This window comes from Rhipicephalus microplus, unplaced genomic scaffold, assembly GCF_043290135.1.
Source record: "Rhipicephalus microplus isolate Deutch F79 unplaced genomic scaffold, USDA_Rmic scaffold_220, whole genome shotgun sequence".
NCBI lineage: Eukaryota > Metazoa > Arthropoda > Arachnida > Ixodida > Ixodidae > Rhipicephalus > Rhipicephalus microplus.
Genome location: NW_027464791.1, coordinates 184827 through 203402, shown reverse-complemented (window position 1 = coordinate 203402; position 18576 = coordinate 184827). Strand labels below are relative to the sequence as shown.

General features: G+C 44.8%; 1 protein-coding gene across 2 annotated transcripts; it reads right to left on the bottom strand.

Moving 5' to 3' along the window:
• Positions 1-640: 640 nt before the first annotated feature.
• On the bottom strand, positions 641-11438 carry LOC119165204 (uncharacterized). 2 transcript variants are annotated; one of them, XM_037417387.2, is made up of 4 exons: positions 11238-11438; positions 6109-6424; positions 2903-3094; positions 641-1937 (listed from the first exon to the last, which is right to left on the bottom strand). In XM_037417387.2, the coding sequence occupies exons 1-4, from the start codon at positions 11351-11353 to the stop codon at positions 1860-1862; spliced, it is 702 nt and encodes a 233-aa protein (XP_037273284.2). In that variant the 5' UTR covers positions 11354-11438; the 3' UTR covers positions 641-1859. The 2 variants fall into 2 exon arrangements, with proteins under 2 accessions (XP_037273284.2, XP_075741753.1); XM_075885638.1 differs by having other exon boundaries at positions 6109-6421.
• Between the last annotated feature and the right edge of the window lie 7138 nt (positions 11439-18576).

Genomic DNA, 18576 nt, shown 5'->3' with positions numbered 1-18576 from the left:
CCCTTTTTACTCGATATTTTTTTAGAGTTTATGTGCAAATATTTAGCCTATAAATATATATCTCTGAGTTGTGCATGCGTAATGCTTCCAACGAGCTCGGATGCTTTATTTGTCCTTTTGTTAAGCGAAAGTTCTTCACCATTACATTGATGGATAGATGGAACGTCCTTAATTGTAAAATAGAGAGGCACAAGTCCTCTGTACAAGAAGGCGACATTCCGTCAAACTAGGATAACCTTTACTTTGCAGGGTAACACATGTGATAGCTGCAACTTTTCTTCACAGCCTGCCAATAATTATTCCTACGTATTATAAATCAGCCTCCTCTCATTAGTTGTGTGCATGTTACGGTGCACCATGATCTTTATTATTACAAGCTCTGCCCTTCAGCCTCTGAAGACATTCCGTCGTAATTTTGGTGTTGAGAAACTAGAGGAAAATGTGACAATCAACACACTTTTCACCATGGTGCAGCAAATAAGGAAGGGCCGGTAATTGAAATCAAGGCAATTTGTGCCGCTTCTTAAGTGGTGCGCTATATACAACTCATTAGAGATAGTGCTACAATAAGAATTTATTATGAGGATAAGGTATAAGGCCAGACTCAATATTGAAAGAAGTAACAAAGCTTTCGAAAAGATCTTTTTTAATTCATTTTTTATTGAAATTGCAAATCTCTTCTGCCACAGAGTGAGCTCGTATTTACAACAAGAGGAGAATACAAGTAACAACGAGAAAAAAAAAACACAGAAAAGACTAGGAAAACTCTGCAATGCCACTTTGAAAGGAACGTCCTTGAGTATACACACAAGCAAATGCCCCGAGAAAACACATAATTAATGAGAAAAAAAAATTAAGCAGTCTTGCCGCATCAAATGCCCATAACGCGGTGGCCAGAAGTGTTCCTTGGAGACAAAATCCCTGATGTCTTATGTATAACACAGTCTTGCGTAGAGGTTCACCAGATCACAACTGCGTGGTCTTAGACGTACTTGACTTAGGCACATACGCAACGAAACAAATAAAAATGAGTACTAAAAGTTTGGCAACACGGAAAAAGAGCGCGAGAAAATGAGTAGGTAAGACACATTTGTGACCAGTCGTAATACTGCTCAAATTCTCCAGAAGGTCGAGGAAAATACAACAGTCTTGCAAAAAGTAAATCACTCGGATGCTTTCGACGGTATGACGTCCTCTCATGCTTTGTGGTTCGGGACGAAGGCTTCCTTCCATGATGAAGAACATTCATGCGCTAAATGATTTTCGTACTTAAGCTTGGGTGATGGCACTCATTCAGCAGATAAAAAAATGGTAGTGTCTATGGAATGATGTCACATATCTTGGGAGTCACTTGTACCCAAGTTCTCGGAACTGAGACTTGCTATCGCAAACCTATGGAATGTATCATTTCGCATGTCTTGAGAATCACTTGTGCCCTGAATCTTGGAAATGAATTAAGCTATTGCGAGCATGTAAACAAGTCAAAACTATGTACACAATTTGCAGAGGTATGTCTCGATCATTTGAGGACTATGCTCCAAAAATGGAGCGTCACGAACCGCATCAGTCACAGCTGCTCTCCACTGACGGTATAATGGAGCCCGTCAATTCACTATGCCACAACTTTGGGAAATGGCCTCACGATACAGCAATGCGTGATCAGCTTCACTGTCATCTTTATAAGTCGCACGAATCCACAGGAGCCACCCAGTTATTTGGGTCGATGGTCATTGTGTGATGTCACATGTTGGCCTCGTCGATGCCTGATGTCACATGAGGTGCTCGCCACCAAGGTGCACGATGCTCCGAAGTGTGTGGGGTTTTATGTAGACCGGATTTCGCGGAGTGTTTCAGAAAAGTCAACTGGCAAACGTTATGCCACATTCCTCGTAGAAGTTGAGGTAACTGGAATAACTGTCCGTTCCGCAAACGGGCGCCTGCAGGAAAATATGAAAACAAAACAGATGAGAAGATAGTACTACACGCGTGGAGTTTTTATCACACTTCTACTCACTAAATCCAGAAAATTAGGCACACGTAGCATACTACGTGTTCGCACTACCAGCTTTAAAAGAAAACCCAATTACATATTTTTTCAATCAATACAATTTCACTCTTGATTGCAGCATCCTCATGGAACTGTATTTGGTATTAGACTCAAATATTTGCAAGCCCGATTTACCACCACTACGTTATTGTACGCACGATGTATATTGTGTTTTCCGATTCGCTTCGTCAAGTTGCAAATACTCTAATCGAGTAGAAGGCAGAATGCTAAATGAAAGTGTACTATGCTATATCAGTGCTTGTTGACGCCCAGGTGAGTCGAAGTTATCCGCAGTCATCCTGTGTGTAAATTTTCTTGTGCCTGTTCGAGTTCCGCTAGTAATACGTGTTCAATTCAATACCAACTAGCCAAAGTTCTTGCTATAATTGAATTTATTTGGAATTCTGCACTAGGTCATGTCGCACAATTATGATGTCCTTCTGGTATGTGAAATTCCGAATTATGGAAATTATCGCCCATCACCATCATCCGCATAATGACCACTGCAGGACAGATGTTTCCCATGGTCCGCCAGTCAACCCTGTCTTGTGCTTTCTGGCTGCCACGTTATACCTGTGAACATTTTAATCTCATCGGCCTACCTAAATTTCTGTCTCCCCTCCGTGCGTTTTTGCCTTCTCGGGGAATCCAGTCGGCTACCCTTAATGGCCAGCGGTTATCCTGCGTATGTGCTGCTTCCCGGCCCATGGGAAATTCAACACTCGGAAATTATTACTATATTTATTTAATTGACGAGCCAAAAGCTTGATCGAGTAATCCCTCTATTCTACCGAGTCCTTGCATTTGTTTGCCGTCACTTCGGTTGAAGATGAGACGGAACTTATGTAGACTTACGTTTTCCAGAGTTATCCAGCGTTGACTAGCATCGTTCTCCTTGTCACAAACTGGCGCTGGTGTTTCTGGATAGGTCGCACTAGGAGTGCAGACTTCGGGTGTAGTGGTAGATGACGTAACGGCTTTATCCGCTTCTGTAAGAAGATGCTGAAGGGCCTGAATGTATTCGATAGCTCTGTGAAGCGTTTTGACCTGTAGCAAAAAGAAAAAAAAAGACATGCCTGTTGAGGATACCGTAACCTTCAGCTTGAGTATTTGACAGTGTAGACCATAGGGAAAAAAGATAACGCACATGATTTATTTTGCACTGAAAATTACACTTCGAAATTATTGTCCTTTGCATGCTCAACAAACCGCAGCTGTGGACGTGGCTTCATTCAGAACATCGAAACCTTATGTTATATTCTAGGCGTTGTCATTATACTATCATTTGTACCCTCCGTCGTCTTGTGTCGCAGATCTATTCCGATGAGACGTTCACAATTTGGGAATACTATCACGAATCAGGATCTACTGCAATGTCGAACTGACACTGGACCATTGAATCAGGCAAAATTTTATAAAGTATGGCACGAAGTTTAAATAAATACACGTGCACTTACAACCTGGTCGCATTCCTTTCTACTTCAACGTTTGCGTGATAAAGTTTTCGACCAGATCATCATCAGTTTTTGGTGTACGGTGAGACTTCACTAAAGCATGGTGCATGTTAGCCAAGTGCATGCTTTTGATTGTCGTTATAAATTTCTGTATCTCAACAGTAGCGTGAAAGCTACTACATGTAACATGTTAAACAGCAACAGTGCATGTTCAAGCAGAAGGAATATTATCACTACAGACACTGGAATCAATATGCTACTCCTTAAACGAAAGCAGCGAGACAATGCAATCATTGCTTTCACAGCCCCACTCGTACAGGAGGGAGAGCATTGTAGTAAAAAATAGACCTCCGCCCCCCCCCTCCCATCACAGTGAAGAGCTCTTTCCCTATATTCACGGTCACGAACGCAGATGGTAGGGATGATGCAAAGTATGCCACTCATTGTTCACAAGGTGCCTTTGAAATAAATGGGTCCACTTATTGAAACGTCCGTCAAACTGTCTGAGTCACCTGTCCTGCTTCGCGCAAAATATATAGCCCACGTTCACCCAGAGATAGTTCATTGCCGCTATCGCTATACATGCAGAGAGAAGAAGAAAAAAAAACTTTAAACCATCTCCCGCTAAAGGCGACCACGAGTAGATGCGAAGCAGCGGGGGCTAACGCTTACACTGGTGGCGACGTTAGCGCTGGCGCTCATTAAGCGAAAGCCGAGTAAAGACGTCCTTGACTGAATTCCTAACGCGCGATCCAGTGCCTACATGCACGGAGTGGCCAGTTAACGGTTGTACAGCGCGACCAGTCGTTTTTTTTTTTTACTATCAGACGATACGGTGGTGACACCTATCCGTCATCTTGCCTTCTACAAATTATGGCCTCCGCGATCGCGCGCACACACCGCACGCTTCAATATATTGGAGGCCATCCGTTCATTTTCCAAGAACACTGACAGATGGCGCTCATTCCTAACGCAGTGCATGCAGGGTATGAATCTTTTCACTCAAGGCGTTCTGGACGTCGCCATAGTCTTCTCTGGTCTATTGTTAGCGCGCTTGACCCTCCAAGAAATGCACTGCCGAGGCTGTGACGTTGGCTTTCGTACAACAGCCCAGAAAGAAGGGAATCCTCCTCTCTGTACAAAAGATCCATATATGGCTCGGAAGCAGTACTTCCAAATCCTATTCCCTGAATTTATCGCGCAGAAGTTCAAACAAACGTTTTATTCACTACCTCCAGACTCAAGAATGTCGTCTTTCAGGGAAACATGCAGGGAAACATGGAAATACTGGTCCGATTTGTTTACGGTCACGTCTATAACATCAATGACACTTGTCATGGAGGAGCGGAGAGTGATTTTGTAAAAGAAGGAAAGGGGGAGTGAGTCCCGCAACTGTCTGCAACTAAGTGCGACACCTCGGCAGTAGCTCACGAGGGAATAGGATAAGGAGGGAATAAAAGGAATATAGTGATAAGTAAAGATTGAGAAAAAAAAATTGGCCCCGTATCTGCATGTTTGACTGCAAATGTCACCGAAAAACGTTAGTTTTCTGCCTAGAGAGTGAACAAACACTTATTATTTTTTAGTTTTTGAGAGAAAAATTGGTGAATGACACTCTCGAGGTGGTGCGCGAGACACGAGTGCCATCTGGCAGTAATCCAAAAAAAACTAAAAGATGCGAGTGCCCGGCGTGCGCGCACAATCTTAGAGCCCATTTTTTGTAGATTTTAAGGTGGGTGGCAGCACCATATCGTCTGAGCAAAGCGTAAGAAACTCGCTTTTTTTTGTGCATACAGCATCGCATTGTCAGCGCATTGTATTAAACGCTGCGATTCTTAGAATTACTTATGTGTGCCTTGTCTACTATAAAAAACACACTGAAGAACACTGATGTTTTAATATTGTGTCTCAGATATGCCCAATAATTGTTCTTCAATTGACAATTGCACAACTATGAACGCCGAAACCAGAGCATTATCGGTAGGTGCTGCGGATAATTGCCCCGCCGCGGTGGTCTAGTGGCTAAGGTACTCGGCTGCTGACCCGCAGGGCGCGGGTTCAAATCCCGGCTGCGGCGGCTGCATTTCCGATGGAGGCAGAACTGTTGCAGGCCCGTGTGCTCAGATTTGGGTGCACGTTAAAGAACCCCAGGTGGTCTAAATTTCCGGAGCCCCTCCACTACGGCGTCTCTCATAATCATATAGTGGTTTTGGGACGTTAAACCCCACATATCAATCAGGTGCTGTGGATAAGGGCGTACTTGAGCCGATTCGCTTGACAAACAAACAAACAGCAAGACAGACAGACAGAGCAAAGTTTTTGCGTTGAAGTGTAGACTATTGTCTTTAAAATAGTGAGACACCATTGATGGAGAACGGTGCACCGATCGGCTGGAGGTACATGGCGTCAACAGTTCGCGTACGGCGGGCCGATCCCCGAGAATCCACCATGCGAGTCCGCACCTATGACCAGGCCTCGCAAATTAACCCTAAACATGTCACGGGTTTTACCTTTGACAGTCTCTTAGCCCTGTTCCCCACCATGCGAGTCCACCCCTATAGTATGACCTTCGCACAAAAATAAGCCTAAACATGTCACGGGTTTTACCTTTGACAGTCTCTTAGCCCTGTTCTCGACGGGCACGCACTTCCGTAGCCTGCAGAAGGCGTTGTTCACCGCCTGCACTCGGCGTCTCTCCCTGGCGTTCCTTCGGGCCACCAGGTGCGGAGGTTTCTCACGGTGCGGCACGTGTTTGTAGGCCGACTTCGGCGACGACGCCGAAGACGACGTCACCGTTGCGCACCCGTCCTGCAGCGCACTGCCGCCGTCCTTGAGTACGTGGTTCGGCGAGGAGTCCGAGTCCCGGCTTGAAGAGTCGTCGGGCGTCTCAGGTGTGCACGGCCTGCAGTCAAACTCACGGCTGCTACAGGGAGTAAAGAGAAAGAAAACATCATCAGATATATAGAGAACAAACAACTCATTATTCAATATGACAGTCGAACACTGCTCTGGCGAACAAGCGCAGAGACAGGATAAGAATTCAGAGACACACAACACCAAAAGAGAAATATGAAAGAAATTTATGTAGCGCGAGCCGAAAAAACGAACACAGGAAAGAATAGACTGAGAAGACAGAGCGCCTTTTTCTTTCAAGTAATTTTCCTTCAAATGTTTCACCAACAAGCCCACATCGCCACTCTTGTCGACCAAAAGAGAGTATAAAGAAAGAAAACATAATCAGTTATATAGGGAACAAATAACTCATCATTCAATTTGACCGTCAAACATTGCTCGGGCGAACAAGCACACAGACAGGATAGGAATTTAGAGACACACAGCACCAGAAATATCGCTGTATGTTGTCCCTTCTTATCCCCTCCTTGTCACCAGTGCAATGTTTCCCAGTATTCTCCGCACCACCCATCTATCTCTGTTTAGCGAATTTTACCGCTTCAGCTTACAGAAGCCAGCACCGTCGAGTTCCTGCCGTGCACGCTGTAACAAACACATAGTTCACACGACGCTGTTTCATCCCAAGGAAAAATCAGCTTAGCTCTGCGTGATGCCCTATATTGATACGCTTAAGTATGCTATATATATGCATACACCTACGTGTGGTGGGGCAAAACCTCGAAAATAGGGTGGCTGCCTTTGCTTGTCTCAATGCTGCACTTGTAAGCACTTTGATTACTCTTGATTTTGGTTATGACAAGTCTTCTTGTCCAAACAAAGTTATAGGAAAACGAAAAAAATATTCAAGCACACCAAATGCATCTTGAAAGCAATGTGATATTCTGAATGTCCTGTATTTTTATCTATAAAAAACATACCCAGATACTTTCGGCACTATGCACAACTGCGCTGTAAATTACTCATTACGTGTGATATGTGAATGATGCGGAACATGATATCATGTGCGCGAATGAAATTTGCTTTTGTGATGATTGGATACGTTGCCTATACTTTTTTGTGGAGTTTCATCCTTGTCAGAGACGCATACTTAGTACGCTCAAGAATTGGCTGTAATGAGTCAAACAAGCACAGTGGATCGGCAAGATGCCCTAGTCAGGAGTCCGAAGTGATGTCGAATACCTCGTAATGTTTAACTAAAACATGTTTAAGCAAGTGCCCTTGTTTTGAACAGGAATCGGAAAGTTTTCGAGAGTGAAACAGAACAGCTTGCGCTAAGTGTTGTAGGACATTACGAAGTATCGAGCTACTTGATGAAGCTCACTTTCTAATGATGTACGCGAACTCCACACCAATTATAATCATTTTCTTCAGGCAAAAAAATCCCACAACGCTTTTGGTTGTTATACAGGGCACTTGTCGCAAGAGGACGTGGGTTCGTAACCCACTTCTGACACCATGTGCCGATCAAGGCAGTATGTGGAGCCAGACAACGCTCTAGTTGAGGTAAAGTAACCGCCTTCATTGGACGCTTGCGTCTTTTTATACTCAGGCATGCAAAGCATGGTTGCCAAGCTTAAGATACGTAGTCCGGCTGCCTTCCCAAATGACATGGCAAAAATAATTATTGGTTCGAATGTGCTTTCTCTGAACATGGACCATGGCTTCATGGTTGTGCAAGCGGAGAAAAGTGTTGTCATGATTTCGCATAATAGCGCCGGTTTAACCAAGATTTTGAACACACTTGCGTAACTTTGGACAAGTCTGCGTCGGCTATTTCTTATGCAAAATCTGTCAAGTGACATCAATGATGGAATACGGGAATCGTAGTGTGGGTGAACTAGCAACACTGTATACAGAGGATGTTGCTGTTTTTTTTTTAATGATTGATGGCACTGTTGCTCTACATGTGTATATTTGAGCGAAGGCACAGCAATATAATGCCCCTGTGACGCAGCACACTTCTGATCGCAATCAAGCCTGACCTTATCAAATTCACTCAATTGTGATTGGCTCACTTCTGCAGTTTGCGTAAAGGAGCCATTGATAATCAATTTTAATAGTGTTTTTTTAGCAAAGCAAGAACTTTTTAACTTTATCTCGTCTATCACATGTACTAAATAAGCCACACTGTCATGATGCAACTGGAGATTCTGTTGCTTTACAGAAAACAAACATGTCATCGTAGCAATCGCAAATGTCAATCACAAACAGCGATTACGAAGCAAACGTGCTTATTTTGACCATGTTGTGGAAAGCGATGGTTAAACAAAGGGGCAAAAGACGCTACGTCTTTAGAATGCAAGAAGTAAACCGGTCTACCTAAGCGCAATATTGCTAAATGGTATCTTTAGATTCGCTTAATTACTTAGACCGACATTTTACAATGACTTTAACAGCGGAAGAAAGGGGTAAATGGAAGCTTGCGTCGATAAAAAAATAAGCGCAGACACGGGTTATGTGGAGGTGACGTTTCTACAAGAGCACTTCTCTTTTTCAAGGCTAGAACAGAGCCTTTTTTTTTGCGGTAGCGTGTCTGCGTTTTATACGGTATGCTACATACAGGAGTTCAAACGTTACCTACATGATCAAATGTTCATATTGTCTTAAAAAAGGTGCAATGACGAAAGAGGACGGCCTGTTAATGTTATATTAGACGGTAATAGCGCGGAAAACAGCAAAGAAATTAGCTAAAACAGTGGCACAGCATTTTAACGTAGCAAGACACAACGTCGACGATCTCAAGCTCTACACATTCCAGTGAAACTTCCGAAAGAGAAAGAAACAAATCAGTTCTGCAAAATTTAGGCGTCTTCTTCCTCAAACCACACATTCGAATCAGTTATGTCCTAGCATTGATGAAAACAAGTCCGCTTGGCGAAGTGTGGGCGCGACACAACCACTAATTACGGTTTTTTTTCAGTGAATATATATTTTAGTAACAAATTTTGCTGTACTATTATTTGTTCCGTCTTCCTTAATAGAGAACATATAACTTATTATTTAAAGATTAAAAAAAAAAACTACCTTTCTCTTGGACAACCCTTCAAGCACGTGCTTGCCACAGATACGTCTATTAAACTATCCTCTGCGGTTATCAGGTGAACTGCAAAAATTGCAATAATGTGATGTTCCCTGCATTCATATCAGTTATGAAGCCACCTGCAGTCGTAAACGACTCCATGGTACGCCTAACAAGAAGTCATTGCGCATTAAAGCCTGATTTATTTGAAACGCAATCACGAGCAAGGGCGGGCAAATGCACGTAACAACAGTCATATTTCGTGAATCTAGTTCAACGGAGAATGTGCTGCATTGGAGAAAAAATTGTAAATAGGACAGGCTCCTTGTCAGCACATAACTTGGGAAGAAAACGCATGCATAGCGTAGCACAGGTCGTATCATCCGACCTCGAGAATAGAAACTGAGACGGTCACTTGGAACATGCAAAAGATGCCTGGACCATCACAAAATGTGTTTCGTCTGCCAAAGCTCTTTTCGATAGGGCGACGGGCTTACTATCACTGCTCGTTCAGCATTACGACTAGCTTAAGTTGATCTCTTCCAAAGGGTACTTGTTATTTCAGAAGACATTTGCTATCAAAAGCAGTTTTATCAACAGATATTTGTTATTTGTCCTTATACAGACATAGATGCGGTGTCATTTTATCCCCATGTTGTTTTTGCATGCTTGTGTGAACGTTGCACTGGTTTGTTGCACAATGAGCTTGGCTGAATCGATATGCGAACGTTGGATCGACAGGTTTATTGTGGATAACTTTGGTTGACAAACTGTTTCACGTACCTTCAAAATTTGTCAGCGTGTCCCGAATAAACCTCCGCCCATCGAAGTTATTGATACTTCGCGAGATGAAGACTTTTGAAAGGACATGGTAGCCTGGAGTGGGTTCTGAGTTTACTCAATAAATTTGCGCACGCACAACCAACAAAATCCCCGCTTCCAGTGATATTTAAGAGCTGAGAAGCATGGCTAGTGAACTACAACTCAGCCCCCTCAAATTGTGCAGTTCAGCAAAACTCAGTAGAGGGCAAGACGGTGCATAGTGTCTGAGAAATAATGAGTGCAGACAGTGAGGTGTCTCAAAACTTCCAAAACGGGACACACACTTACTGGCAGAACATTCTCCCGAAAGCAATCGATGTTGACAGGCAAGTCACACTTGTAGATTTCCGAAATACCCTTCGATGAATTGAATATAGGGTCTTTCAGCTAAGAGCGCGCCATGTAATAAAACAAACAAACATATACGCTTCGCACGTTGAATCAACCCACTGACCTATTGTTCTGAGCCGTATGCTGCACGTCAGAATTTTCGGCTCAGTGCGACATGATGGGCAATAAAGAAAGGTCGATTGAGTACCTGTTTAGGTAGTAAGCGTCCGCAAAAATCTTCAGTGCAAAAGGTGCAGCCTTCTTCAAGCGTCTTAGTATTTCATTTGCACTAAGATGCAGCGAAAGCGCTAAGCTGGATAATTAACAAACTTTGCCTATTTACACACTAAAATAGTAACTAACGAAATCTATTCAATAAAAAGGTTAAACACTTATTTACATCATCAGATCGTTTTACCTCTGCTAGAATAACTGCCCTGTCTAAATTACTACAGCGTTCTTGAGTGCGTGAAATTAAAAAAAAACGAGATAAATTTGCAAGTCAACCGCTACTCCCTGTAAGATGAAGCCCTGTCGCGTGTTCTCAGCTCTGTGAGTGTAGGTTATGCACCTAATTTTAAGCTAAAGTGTGCAGCTGCACTGTTCTTACAATGACGACCTGCTTTGAATCAACGCCTTCTTTAGTACTGACCTTCTAGAAAGTCCGGGCAAAATGGTCGTCGTAGTCCAAGCCGGCACGTGACTGAAGAACCCAGCCGAGGTCAGGTGGTCATCGCTGGACGGCGGACTGGGCAGAACACTCGCCATATTCCAGCGCGCGCGTGATAAAACAGTTTACAGCGGAGCACGCGGAGACGAACGTCCGAAGAACTCGACTGCAAGCACACACGGCCACGATGTTGTGTGCCGCCGTAGCGTTTACTACTGCCCCCCGGGTTTTGGGAAACGGTGGAACACGCAACGGGCGGAGCCTGTGACGTCACAACACCTCCTTTCCTTACGCCCCGTCATTGTGACGTCACGCCAAGCGCCGCCCAACTGGAACGCACCGCACGAGCTTGCCACGCGACGCGCGCGAGGACCGCTATGCGTCCGTGCGCGACGGGGGAGGAGGGCGCGACAATCGCCTCGGGACGATGTGGTGCGTCCGAAACGCTTAAGCCTGTGCGTTTGCGTGGTTTCTTTCTGCGCCGGTTGACCGTGAACAGCTGCCTCCAGGGTTGTCTTCTTTCCTTCATTTCTTTCCTCTCAACCCTCATTCTGTTTTGTCTCTTTGTTCTTTCCCTAAGAACCAGTGTCTCCTTTCGCAATAGCTTCGACGACTTGCATACGCTAGTCGGTATAGGATCAACGGTTGGCGCGTGCGTCGATTTGACCGCTATAGCATGCCACCTCGTCGGCCAATCGTTTGCCTCCGGGTTCCTTGCGTCACGGGCTCCTAGGTGGGCTGGCCAACGGCCATGAAGATATGTAATTTCGCCCGCTATTTCATCTCCAGTCGTCGACGAACGGCGTCTGTCTGGCAGCTCTGTTGGGGCTCCTTGCGGTGCGGAGCTTGCTACAGGGTATGCTCACGGCGTGATGAAGGACGTCTGGGATCTCCGTGATTGATGAGAGGCGATTGAACTGCAATTGGCTGCGGGCGAAGAAATGCGAGATGCGACTCGCTGACACCACAGACGACTGGGTGCGTCTGATGATTAAAAAAAAAAAAGCTAGACTGGTCCGTTAACACGCCGTTTGCAGAGTTATGACAGGTCAGTCTTTCATTCAACTTCTGCAAAGCGTGCTTATAACATTAGTGTCAGCGAAATTTGAAGTTATACTCGTAAATATTGTTCGGAGAGAGGAAAGGTCTGATTTTGCGCAAATAACCCATAAAGGCCAAGTGATCTGAACCGTTTATATAGCAAACAAATGGTACCATAGACATTGAAAATCGTGTCACTTGTGGGTGGAGTTACGTTCCATTAACGCCTCGTGATAGTGTTGGGTGAAGTGTACATCGAGTGCCAGCAAATTTGACGTAACCTATCCTTCTGGTGTGTAAATACTACTTCGGCTTCGGATTGTAGTACCTATTCTGAACAACCATGCAGTTGTTTTTATCATAGTGCCATTTATGAATACATTGTAAAGTTACAATGGTGGCAAATAACCACATATACTGCCAAGAGCTTTACATACCATTACAGTTTTTTACTGCCCCTTACACTTACACTAAGGAGAAAAAACATGCAACTCTGCCAAAGCTGTCAGCATGGGTGGTAAACTGTCGATCAAAACGCGCGGAGTGTCCTCGAACATTTGAAGCCAGTGGACCGTAGTAGTAAGTAATTAGTGGCAAATATTGTACACATGGGGCACTAGTAGAGGCGGTCATGCCCAACGGAAAAGTGTGCAGTCGGAGCTGTAAGGTTGAAAACGTATCTCCTCCTCTGACATTGCTTGCAGCAGGAAAACCAACTTCTTGCTCGTTGTGTTTTTGCCTTCTCTCCCCCCCCCCCCCTTTACGAACGACAGGTGTCTCGTCTATCGTGTGATTCTAGAGGGGGGGGGGGGTGGGAGGAAAGCAGTTTCTGCACGAAAGTTTTTGGTTGGAAAACAACCTTGAATGGAAGCCGCCTTGCAGATTTTTTTTTTTTTTTTGCAAATTGCCAAGTATATTTTTTTGAAGCACAACAACTCTGGAATATTTAGACCGTCCGTTTTCCGAAAACTTTAGTACCTCAGATCAAGGAGAGAGTATTATTTCTTGTATAGAGGATTATAAAGCTCATCTTGTGTGACTTCACCCATTACCCTTGTTTTTATATGGCCAAAGGAAAGAAGGTTTTTTGTACTGGCACAGAAAGAAACAAACAAACAAAGAAAGAATTGAGAAATAGTGTGGTGGCGGAGAAGGCCCTACGCGGTGGAAACATGCAGTTTCGGCACGTGTATTCAACCTTGATTCGGGTTGCAGCTCTGACACGCGCCGCAGGTGAAAAAACAATGAAGCCCGAGCCAGGCCCGGGCTCAAGATGTGAATACGTTGGCCCAGCTGACTGAACTGGGGCTTTTGGGCTACCCGAGGTCCGTGCACACCTCTATTCCACATTTTACAATACACCTCTGTTCCATTAAGTCGCTTCGAGAACACTTGTAAGTTGACTTTCCCGCAGCAATATTTTCCAACCAGAAGCTTCGTTCCAAGAGCACATTTCTAGCTCCGAGGACGTTCACCACCTCCACATTCCAGTGAAAGCCTGGAAGGACCACAAAGGCTTTTCAAAGCACACTGCAGGAATGTCATGCTTCACAGTATGTTACCCCCGTGCAACAAGAGAATGGGAAACGAAATGAAGAAAGGCAGTGGATTGTGGTGAATAGAAAGAATAGTTGTAAACACTCGCGGAGCACATCGACACGCTTGTTTATTTGCCCTTTTTGGAACATTTTAAAAAGAAGGCTTCCTGGGTGCATGCCTAATCACCCGTGCTACCTTCCTCACAACTAAAAAATAAAGAGGAATGTGCCCTGGCAAGTCCTTGCTGCTCCTTCTCGCTTGTCTACGCAGGCCGTATCTTGCTGTGCTTGCTCGCTAGGCTATATATGTGCTATTTAGTGTTAACGATAACACGTTACAAGTATTGGCGCTACCGGTAACACCGTTCCCGGTTTTTTGTTAACTTGGTAACGTACTAGTTACAATTTTAAAACAGCACTGGTAACGTACTTATGTTAAAATTTTTCGGCAATGTGCCGCATTAGGTTACTCATTACTTTTTCATCTTGTAGATTCTATTTCCCCAAAACTCACTCTGCAGGATGAAAGCTTTTGACGTATCGTCGGACAGCTATCCACCTGCAGGTTTGGCACAAAAAAAAAAAGCGAGTGTGGAATTCCCACGTGTTTTTTTTTCTTAGAAATTGTGGATAGAAACCTTTCAACGCCCCAACTCCTTGTGGTGAGTTCTCGGCCATCGCCACACAAAGCGTTAAGAAAGCTGCGGAATTCGCCATGACAAACTGTCGGAAGACGCTTTTCAGAATATTGGATTCAAGCAGGAGGATTACTAGCCCCTGCGCCTTTCTCGGCTCAAAAGACAGGCTGCACAAAGGGAAAGCGCATGGGCTGGTTTACTCCATAACACGTGCTGATATTCACGCTTCGTACGTGGAGGAAGCAAACAACTTCTTTGAGAGTGTGTGGCAACTTAAAACCGAAGTCCACCAGTTCAAATGACAAAGGAATGCGGTCGCTGAGCACAGCGTGGTGAACGGCCACCGCATCGAATTGGCCAAGTTCGTAATCGTAGACTTAGTGCCCAATCTATAAGTGGCTTTTGTGGAATCGTGGCCCACCCAGAACGCAGCTGGTAAATTAAATTGCACTATACCGCTGGACCCTGCCTAAGCAGAATTCTGCACATCATGGACAATAGGCGTGACCGCATCAAATGAATAAAGCCGGTAAAAGAATGCAAGTGAGGCGCGAAACGTCGAACTTTTTCTTGTGAAAAAAATAAAGCTACCTTGGTTGGCTTGACTTCTCGCTAGCCTCTGTTTCAACTAAAGCCCAATAATGCCGCTGTCGCACGAACACTGCGGCTGACAAGAGTTAGATGCAGCTGCACGGCATACACAAGCACTGCTACTTTCTTAATCTCAGTTAACGCAAAGCAGGGGCTTACGCAGAAGTTCTAGTGATGGGGGGTGGGCAAACAAAAAACTGATGGGGGGGGGGGGCATAGCCTTTATGTGCCACCCTCTGTCTATGCCACTGTCGCAAGCGTGTAATTCCACGAGAGATAGTCACAAATTAAAAAAATGATATATAAATTAGAGTATATGCATACTCAGATAAAAAAAATCAGTTTTCTTTTTAACTCCACAATTTATGAGGCAAAAATATATCGAACATAATCAACAGGGAGAGACTCATTACGTCACCAGTCGTTGTCGAGAATGCATAGTGATGTAACACACAAATATTACCGTTACAAATAAGACATCTCGGTTTAGAAATGTATGCATACCAAAGAGTGAACGAACATTGTTTGAAACTTGCACAGCAAACAAAACAATTTTTGAAGAATGTCTAAATATTGGTGTCTTCATTATACTTGCAACATAATAGTTGCTACAAATTTGTTAAAACTTATCAACGTTGTTTTTAAAACAAGTTTACTTATTTCTCTCCGCAACGGCAGCTACGTCTCTGATTATTGAACTCTCGAGCCAGCGAGGCTGTTCTTGAACGCACTCACATAGGCGCTCGCGAATTTTGTGTTACTTATGCAGTTTTTATGTGAACGATAAATAATTATGCACAAATATTTTTTTTTCTGTGACTAAGCCATAAAGCCTTCAGCGGGTCGTTAGAATAGTCCTTTTCTGTGTCTGTCCGCGCTTGTGCGCCAGCGTCAATGAGACACGCGCCATTGGTTTTGGAGGCCTAAAGAAGGCAACAAGAGTGGACAAAGGGACATCTGACGTCACAAATGTTCTAATCCCCCCAACCCCCCGAAAATGGCCCCGTATCTGCATGTTACACTGCAAATGTTGTCGAAAGACGGTAGTCTTGCGTCTGGAGAGTGTGAACAAAACATTTATTTGATGTTCCGCGCAAGAAAATCGGTGAATGGTATACTGGAGGTGCTGCGTCAGAGTGCCTTAAACGTGCAGCGGAGGCGAACGAGCGCATTGAGTCACGTCACACGTGAGGCAGGAGCGCTATCTGGCAGTTATCTTAGAAAACGAAGCGCGCGCCCCCTGTAACGGCAGAGGTAACGTTCGTTACTTTTTTACGGTAATGGTAACGCACTACCTTTTTTGTAAGTAATGCAGGCTACTAACGCATTCTTTTTTTTAGATGCGAAGCAGCTCTCAGACTGGCCTGTGTAACGCTGTCCGTCCGTACCTCCGTGCCAACGCGCTGCACCACGTTCCCGCTGCTGCATTTGTTGGAACGATGCCAATTAGGATGAGTCGCAGCTGCGCGTTGACGTCACTCTCTCCCTTACCTGCAGCAGCGTCCGGCTCCTCCCAACACACCTAAGTGTTGTTGTTCCTCCACCCGCTCGCAACAAACCTGTCTTTTGCTTCCCCCTCTCCACCGCCAGCAATGTTCTACCACACGTCAAGTGTAAACACTCTTTCGGCTCGTTTATTTGCCTTGCAACTTGCACGAAACCCAACTTCGGCGTATTTGCGTTTCAAAGAAACGTTTATTCGAGTAAAGGCTACCCCGAGTTTCGCTTCGGACCTTTTTTACAGCACCCGCATCAACGCCCGTTTCAATCGTGTCAACGGCGTGCGCACCGCTTCTGCTTTGAATCTCATAATGATTCCCTTCGGGGAAACGGTCCATAGGTTTTTTTTAAGTAACTAGTAGCGTACCCAGTTACTTTTTTTGGTAATAGATATAACACTGGTGTTCTAGCGCTGCCATCGTACCTCGTAAACTGCATTGCCGGGTGCCCATGCATATAGGGCATGCTTCCCCAACTATAGCAAATAAAATGTTGAGACGCACACATGGATTCAACAGGGGCACTAAAGCGAATACGTAATCAACATTCCCAGCCGCATCTATACCCCTAACGGAAAGCGTCCATAAGCTTCCAAGAGGCGGAATGCGTGGACGTAATGAATATGTTTAACTATGCGATGTCGCAGGCCGCCGCCTCGAATCACAATTTACAATATGCACGAGATAAGACTTCATGCATGCAGTGCAAATGAATGAAAAAGAAAGGCCGCACCCATGGAATTATACACCCCTGAGAACGTGCCCACTGTGGCATAGTATCCGAGAGAGCGCCTATTAGATCCGTAATGTATATACTTGAGTCGAAACTGGCTACGAAGCATCTCAATCAAGTCATTTTACAACTCACAGTGGCTGCGAGACCGGTTTCTATAGGAGCGCGAATCAAGACTCCTCTCTCATTCTCTCGTAGGTCACTTGCCCGAACAGTCTGTCGCGGTGGTTATGGTTTTGGAGGGCCAGCTCAAAAGCCACGGGTTGGATTCCTGCCGGTGCCGTGGCCCTTTTCGTTTCGATGGAGATGAAACGATACAGGCCTGTTTATCCGGCCCGTTTTATACGGTACACTTTGATGCCCCTCACAATCATCGCAGTCTCAGCTTGTTAAAATCCAGAAATCATTTAGCACCTGCAAGATGGCTCGCTGTCTACGATCGCTGTTATGCCGGAAATGGGGCCTTACGTCCACGTTCTGAAGTAGCGGGGAAAATTTAAACCTGGGCCTGAAATTCACCTTCTCTTCTATATAGTTAACGTATACACACAGCTGCGTGAATTAGTAACGACAGAGTTTTGAATGAATGGTTCATCGCTATAAAAAGAGTTAATGTCTGGCTTTTGTATCTCCTTTCAACGATGCAAGTCCTGAAAAGATTGTTATGCCTGCTATAGTCCTTATGCCTGAAAGATAACAATTGAATTGGACAGCCTGAGATGTCATCGAATTCTTGGGTTTCGTTCTTTGAAAGCTTGCAACTAGCGGGAACATGCACAGCCTAGGTACATGCCCGCGAACAAGGGCTTGTTACATTTCTATTTCCATTGTGGCTAGCAGCTTCGTCACGTCCCACACGGTCTGGTTGGACACACTGAGGCGTGCACACTCTGCAACTCATATAATACGCCCGTTGGGGAACACAAACACATGCTCTGCCAAAGTAAAACTAGTTCGTGAAGTTTCCGCTTCTTTCGTTAATTCATAGCAATAGTCTCGTTGTGGCAGTAAAGATGCTTTGAGGTAGTTCGCGAGATGTCATTGGTCAGCTGCGAGCTCGGAGCAAGATCTGACGCTAACGGGGAGAAGAGGAGTGTTCCTCAATCGCCTTCATGGGTACGGATGCTCCCGCGTTTAAATTCACGTGTATATCCCATAACGTAGACAGTAGGATGGCCACCGTAGTAGCACAGTTGGTACAGTGGAGCATCGGACGCGTTATTCGAAGGAGGTGGTGGGTTCGGGTCCCTGCGTGTAGTAAGTCATTTTTGCGTCCACTTT